This window comes from Bison bison, unplaced genomic scaffold (assembly GCF_000754665.1).
Source record: "Bison bison bison isolate TAMUID 2011002044 unplaced genomic scaffold, Bison_UMD1.0 scf7180017864035, whole genome shotgun sequence".
Lineage (NCBI taxonomy): Eukaryota > Metazoa > Chordata > Mammalia > Artiodactyla > Bovidae > Bison > Bison bison.
Genome location: NW_011494607.1, coordinates 8,209,873 through 8,217,838, shown reverse-complemented (window position 1 = coordinate 8,217,838; position 7,966 = coordinate 8,209,873). Strand labels below are relative to the sequence as shown.

Here is a 7,966-nt window from a genome sequence, read left to right as displayed (position 1 = left end):
ACATTGAGGACATGGTGAATTTCAAGAATATTTGTATTTATACTTCCAAAGGTGGAGTCATGAAAAAAGAAAACTCTAAAGCCTTTTGTACTTTAGTAGGTTTTTCTTTTCAGATCATAATTAGTAAATATTAAAATTGTTAAATATTTTTTATTTATAAAAATAATATCTTATATTAAAGAAAGTTTGGAAACAAATAATCTTTCAGTTTTCACCCTACCACTAGCATTTTTATCATCTTAAAAGAATTTCTTCCTTTTACTTACCTGTCTAGTTACTTATCTCTTTTAGAGTGTCCACAAGTGACGTAAAGTTCAGTTCTCTTTGTAAAATAAAAATGTGAAAATCTGGAAGTGTATAGGGTTAAAAGTTATCTCTTTATTCCCACTTCTACTCTACTTTTTGATTATACTTCTAGATACTGACTTTTTCTATGCATTTATATACATTTATTCAGTTTTAACCTGACTCCCCATATCTATTGTTAACATAAATGTATTTAATATTAGCTTTTTTTTTTTTTTCCCCCACTTGGATATCTTTTCTTAGTACATACAGAACTACCTCATTCCTTTTAGGTAGCACCAGAGGGAATAGTTTATAAGCAGCAAACAGAACATTTCTTTAGAAGACAAGAGAGGACATCAAGCCATAAAATAACAGCAGGCTATTATGAAGAAGAACCAGTTAGAGAACTTGGAAATTATAATAGTAAAGGAAAAAATCAGGAGGTGGGTTTGATAGCAGCCTGAAGTTAGCAGCCTGAAGGAGATTATCAAACTGGAAGATCCAGGTAAGAAATTTTTCCTGGATGTAGCACAAAAGGACAAAGAAATATGCAGAATAGTTTAGAGTTTTAGGTAGTGACCTGTGTGAATGATTTAATGGTACGAAAAGTCACAGAGGGAACAAGTATGGTAAGGATAGGAAGTATCTTTCTGAGGTTTATTTTCTGTGACAGTAGAGCTAGGTCACAGTAGTTATCTTAAGAAACTAATGGGAGATGAGAAAAAGGAGACAGTTGTGGTCAGGGTCCATAGTGCCGCCCCGCTTTTGAAAATTTGGTAGAACTTAACATATACTTAGTTGTCCTCAGAGCTAAGATTTAGTGCAGCAATGTACTAAGAATATCCGGATCAAAAGGGGAAAAAAGAAGTGGAGTTTTGAGGAGTCCATGTGCAGGCTTCCTTATGCTCTCTCCTTCCCACAGGGAATCAGTCATACAGAGCTCACTCTGCCCATAGCAGTGGAAATGCAGCAGCATATGTGTGATGTTGCTGTCTAGGGAAGCTTGTTAGAGTCTCAGTGCCTACGGTTTTTATTCATGGTTGGTCATGTAGATAGCATGTACCTAGCATGTATCAGTATTCCAGAATCCCAGAAGCAAAGCATTTGTTCAGCGTAAGTTTTAGTGTCTGTACAGGTAGTTTAGGCATGATGACCCAGTCTTATCAGTTGACTGAGAACAGTGAAGGTCGTTTCCCAGATGCCATCCAGAGGCCCACCTGGCAAGCAGTCCTGTTACATTAACTCTTTTCTACACACTGGTGCACACTATTTGAGCAGTTTAATTATGAGCAAAAAGGGAGATGGAGGGTGATTGCTTGATGCAGACATATTTAGGAAAGGCTTCAAGCATAGTTATTACTTGAGGATAGGAACTAGTAGAATCAATGAAGTTGAAAATAACCTGAAATCATAGCAGAAGAAATGGTAGAGCAATTTCTGAGGAGACTGAAGGAAATGGAGTTCATGAGCAGATAGAAATAGGTCTTTAACAAGAGTAGGGAAATCCCATCCTTTGCACTGAGATTGTGATTTTTCCTCAGTAAATTTCAGCTGCCTACTTCCTTGTGGGTAGGGAAGGCATCCCATCCACAAAGAGAGCTTTTATGCAACCAGCCACAGTGGATATCTGCCCTACTTGATGTCTGCTGCTGCTGCTAAGTCGCTTCAGTCGTGTCCGACTCTGTACGACCCCATAACGGCAGCCCACGAGGCTCCCCCATCCCTGGGATTCTCTAGGCAAGAACACTTGAAGTCTAGTTGACTGCTAATGGCTGAATGAGTTAGCCTGAATGGAAGAGGAGCTATAGAAAGAGGCCAGGAGAGCAGTGAGGATGTAAGAGAATTGTTTACACTATGCTATGGGACGGGCAGTGTGAGAATGAGTGGTTTTCACTTAAGAGAAAAGTGAGTGCTTTTCTTGGTGGAGAGCTAGCTTCCAGTGAAGACACAGGGTACAGAGTGTTCGTGAAAAAGGTTGAGTTTGCAGGGAAGGTTATTTATGAAAAAGAGATTCCAGGGTTTACATTGGAAAGGTGATTAATGATAAGATGAACCAAGAAGGGGCTCAGAAGCAGTGAGGACAAGACCATCAGAGAGGAAAGGTGACTGGAGAGTTGAATTTTGGGTGATGTCAACAGTGTGGTTGACAGGCATGACATGTGTGGATGTAATTAATTGGCAAGTTCATGGTTAGAAAACTTTCATTTTTCTTTTATTTTAGTTGAGATTGAAGATAGTTAACAGAGAGCCAAGAGTGATTAATTCTTTGTATCTGTACTGAGGCTCAATATTTATTCATTATGTTCAGTTAAAAAATTTAGCTTGTTCAAATGTAGTGTTTGTGTTTTTAGGATTAATTTATGCTAATTTGACCTTTGCTTTTCAGAAATTATCATTGATTTTTTTGTCTTTGCTTGGGAAATACATGCTCATAGGTGAAACTGGATACCTTCTTCATGTAAAACTTCTATGCTATTAGTACTTTGAGTAAAGATGCTTTCTTTTTTTAATTAATATGTACAAGATATAATTTTATCAGGATATTGAAGTTATTTGAGTATCTCAGTAACTATGTTGAAAAAACAAGCCCCTGATTAAGTTTTCCTTTGAAAATACTCTGTTTAGTTATTGTATTTAATGGAGAAATGATTCTAAAACAGAAACTTCATTGGCTGATAAAGAGAGGTTATGGTATAATAGGAGAGGAATGGTACTCTTTCATCCTTTGGCTCATGGAACCTCCCTTGAAGGAAAACAAAGTAGATGACATTTTAAATAACTATAAAATATGATTCAGAACTAGGGGCAAAAAGTAGGATCAGCGTCTGCTGGATTGACCTAGGACTCTTCTAGATTTGACCTAGGACTTTTCTAGATGTATATGTACTAAAATTGCATTTTTTTTCTCTTCCCAAATAGTTCAGGTTGCCAAGCCTTTGCCAGAAGATTGATCATTGCAGTTTGCAGACCATATTTTTTATTCCTTAATTAAGTTAACAGCTAGAGTTGTTTTATAGATTTTTCTTGAGACCGATGCCAGCCCTCTTACAGGTTGCAAAGTAATTGTAACATGAATCTAGACTATTTTTTTAGTGTCTAAAATTTCGAGGAGTGTTTTGATTTACTTACTTGATACATAAATTCTCCATCTGCTTCACTTCTCTGTGATATTTTAAAAGTATATTTGCTATGAAATACAATAATACATTTTCTGTAGTTCTGAGTTAAAGGATTTAGATTAAAACTTCAGGGATGTTGGAGAAGGAAATGGAAACCCACTCCAGTATTCTTGCCTGGGAAATCCCATGGACAGAGGAGCCTGGCAGGCTACAGTCCATGGGGTTGCAAAAGAGTTGGACATGACTGAGCGACTAAGCAACAAAAAGTACAAAGTGTTCAATCCTAACTAGTTAGCTGGAAATCATTTAGAAGTTGTGTGGGTCAAAGCAGTGGAGAATGTACGCATTAGATCTCATTCAGTTAGTAACCTTTACTGAATCCTGTGTATGTTTGTTAAACAATAAACCAAAAGCTTTTGTATTAAAAAAAAATTCAGTGATGAGTAATATTTAGTTTTTATGTTGATACATCCAATGACTATAGCTTAGCCATTTTGTCTACTGTTAGAGCCTTATTCTAGTTTACAAAGGTGTATATTGTAGGTGTGTATCTCAAAATCCAAGTTCCATTAGGGACACAACTTTCCATCCTCTTCAATGAGAATCTTTGGTGAATGGTATAGTTTAGACCTGGGTTCAAATTCTGTTTTTACCATTTGAATAAATTGCATAAAATCGATATGCCTCATTTGTTCATCTATGAAATAAGTGTAATGCAGTCTGATTCTCAGAATTGTTATAAAGGTTAGAGAAACTGTAAAATTCCAGGTACTTTGCCTGACTGAGTAAATGGTGGGTAAGTTATTATTGCTGTTATGATTCCTGAATAGTGACCATGGTTGCTTTGATAGCATGATATAGACACTGGGCTGTATATGTACATTGAAAATCATATGCTGGATTAAGGAAAACTAGTGTACAATCCAGGGAAGTCTACAGAACCTCCTGTAGCAGACTATTTGTTGCATATATTTACTCAGATTTCTGAAAATAAATGAATCTATCATTCCGTCTAGTCTTTGTAGATAGATTTGAACTCTAATGTATTTTTCTTTTCCTTTTATTTTCAGGGTGCTATTTTTTTGGAGGGTGTAACTGTTAAAGGTGTAACTCAAGTAACAACTCAGCCAAAGTTAGGAGAGGTACAGCAGAAGTGTCATCAATTCTGTGGCTGGGAAGGGTAATAAGCATTTTAAATTTTAATTAAAGTTTTAAATAAAATGTATTCTTACTCTACAGTACTTAACATTAATGCAAACGGTGACATAGCTTCTTTGCTCCATGAAATTTCTGTGTTTACATAGAATTTTTTGTCAAGCAAAAGTTTATCAGATTTTTCTCAAGATAAACAGTGTAATTAGATTTTTGAGTCAAAATTAGATGACTCACATGTCTTCTCTAGAGGAATAGAAAATTACTATTGTTACCTTCTGGTATTTGTTTTGTGGGTTTGATTCTACTGTTGCTGATTAGAGTTTTGGTTGCCCTTATGATTTTATTAAGAAAGAAGAGGTGAAACTTGAATGAGCCTCACTTTCCAGTTTTTCTGTTATCAGAAACCTAGAAGAATCAGCTTTAAATATACTCTACCCCTTACCATGACTTGAAGATATTCATAAGACATTTTATAGCAGAGTATTCAGGAGAGAGTTCATGGCTCTTACCTGTTGCTCTCAGGTCTTGGTCTGTGATCATTCCTGTTGGTCTTTGCCATCTGTGGCAGAAAACTGTAATACAGTTAGAACATGATGAAATAGGGTTATTGTTAAAAATTCCTAATATAAAGAACTTTTGGACTGGTACATACAGATCAATCAACTAGAAATAATTTTAACTGAAAGCTGCAAATGATGATGAAGTGATGTCAGTTTTAGTGTTCTGTTAAACCCTTGCCAGTGTACCTTAATCTCGACCTAAATTTCTCCTGTTTTGTCACTTCTGGGCATCTTTTGAGCAGAAACTTGCCAACCCTGCAGAGTTATGCCAAGTTGGCAGTGTCATGATGGAGAAATATGGGGTCTAGAGCAATGTAAGATAATTAAGGCAAGACTTAAACTTCTTCCTGAAGTAAAAGACTTGTAAATATATGTGCTTTACTATTTAGATCATGTATGTTAATATTTAAAAATTAGCCCAGTAGTCATAATTCATAGTGGCATGTAGGGTCTTGTTAACTCGCATTTTAAAATGTGAAGAAAATGATAAGATTTTGTTAGCATTCTTGTGAAAGCTGATATTACTCCAACTGATGTTAATTTCGTAATTGGGAGACCATTGTGCTACATGTGTGACTCGTGTGAGATTGGTTTAAGACATGTATTGCTTTGTATGGATACCAGCCATAATAGTGATACAGTGATCTTCGTTAAGGTCTGGATTCCCTGGAGCACAGCCTGTTTCCATGGACAAGCAAAACATTAAACTTTTGGAGCAGAAGCCATATAAAGTAAGCTGGAAAGCAGATGGTACTCGGTAAGTTAGACTTCGGAAAAAGAAAAGTTATACTAAATTATATACTAAATTACCCGAATGCTTGAAGAATAGCTTTGTTGTGAGAGAAGGTTTGTAGTTTTGGGAGTGACATGAACAGCAAAATAAACTGTTTCATATATTGTATAGTTTTTGTTTTGCTAGTATTCTTAGTTGTCTACTAGTTATCTTTTTCATTTTCTAAATATTTGGTTTCAGATTTATGTTAGTTTAAAATGAATCTATACCAGACTTAAATCTGAAAAGTATTTTTTCTTAATAATATTGTACTTTTTGGTATGACTGCTGCCCACCACCTTGTCTTTAATGGTTGTTGGGCACTTCTAAAATTAACAAATGTATTATGAGTTTATAATCTAAAAATTACCAAGTCCCCGATTCATTCTGTATTTTATTCCTTCTATAGTTTTTCTTTTTCTGTTAATCCTTACTAATACTTTTTGTAATTTTATCCACTCTTAAGGTTCTATTCTTACAACAGAGCTTAGCTTCACATTTCATATTCCTAAGTTTAAAAGTATTGATACCCTTTGATTATTAAAATTATTAAAAATATTTAAAATATATTAAAAATATAAATTTTACTTAATTTAAATATTAAAATAAATAAAAATAAATTTTTATTAAATAAAGTAATTCCAAACAATTAGCATACAGTGGACACTGAGTAAAAGATAGCTACAGATATTCTTACATATACTTCTGATGTATGTGTATTATATGTGTATGTGTGTATATATATATGTATATGTAATACACATATATATACAAGCATTCTTGCTTAAGAAAAATTGAATACACAATTCATTGTAGTTATTGCTTAGCTTCTGGTTTTGAGTTTTTATATAAGCAATTCACTAAATGTATACATTTGAAATGTAAATTGTAAATTTTTTTTCCTCATAAAAATGTCCTATGCCTTTGTTTTAATTGAGTGCTAGACATGTAGTCATGCTATACTTGTCCTGACGAATACTTGGTGACTTGTAGAAATAGCTGTTATGTAGATAAACTGTCTATAATATGTTCAGGGAGCTTCTGAACGTAGTTACTGCTCTAATGGTTTTTATACAGAACAGTGTAATTACCCCAGGAAATTAGTAACTTGCTTGGATCCTTTGATATGTATCTTGTTAATAAGGTTTGTAGCAGATGTTTATTCCAGTGAGTGGAACTGAATGTTCAGACAGGAATAGTGTGGTTAGGATAATGAGATGCTACACTAGAAAAGTTTTATATACTGAGAGGAATATTGAAGAGGTTTTAGATATCTCTGGAATAATTTTCAGTGAACTGCAAACAGGTGATGTTTTATGCTGTTTAGGAACAGAATGAGTAAATCAAATTATTAACAATTCAGTGATGTTACACTGCTATAATTTAGATTTGTTCACTTAGCTGTTTTTTAGTTCCTCTTGAGGGAAGATATCAGAGCAGATAAATTTATGTTTAGCCCTAATTTTCTTTTGGTCACAAAGTAAGTAGTTTTTTTCTGATATATAACAACTTTGAATATTGCATTTAATAAGAATTTACTTTTGTCTTATTTCCTAATACGTATTAATTAGGGCCATAACATTGTATCTAATATTTAGAAACTCACTTGTAAATAAAGCTATGCCTGGAAAGGATTTTTAATTTGTGAACTCTTCTAGGGAGACTTAGTGTGTTTGTGGTGATAACTTTCCATCCAAGGAGCAAGCGTCTTTTAATTTCATGGCTGCAATCACATGCTTTAAAATCCGCAGTGATTTTAAAGCCCAGAAAAATAAAGTCAGCTACTGTTTTCACTGTTTCCCAGTCTATTTGCCATGAAGTGATGGGACCGGATGCCATGATCTTAGTTTTCTGAATGTTGAGCTTTAAGCCAGCTTTTTCACTCTCCTCTTTCACTTTCATCAAGAGGCTCTTTAGTTCTTCACTTTCTGCCATAAGGGTGGTGTCATCTGCTTATCTGAGGTTCTTGATATTTCTCCCGGCAATCTTGATTCCAGCTTGTGCTTCTTCCAGCCCAGCATTTCTCATGATGTACTCTGCATATAAGTTAAATAAGCAGGGTGACAATATAC

At 34.6% G+C, this 7,966-nt stretch overlaps 1 protein-coding gene across 2 annotated transcripts in view; it reads left to right on the top strand.

Annotated features, from left to right (window-relative positions):
- RNGTT (RNA guanylyltransferase and 5'-phosphatase) overlaps positions 1 to 7,966 on the top strand; it is a 240,518-nt gene that overhangs the window by 39,943 nt on the left and 192,609 nt on the right. For both annotated transcript variants that reach the window (XM_010834696.1, XM_010834697.1), the window contains exons 7-8: positions 4,478 to 4,587; positions 5,778 to 5,879. In XM_010834696.1, the coding sequence (XP_010832998.1) occupies positions 4,478 to 4,587; positions 5,778 to 5,879 (212 nt within the window). The remainder of the gene's footprint in view (positions 1 to 4,477; positions 4,588 to 5,777; positions 5,880 to 7,966) is intronic.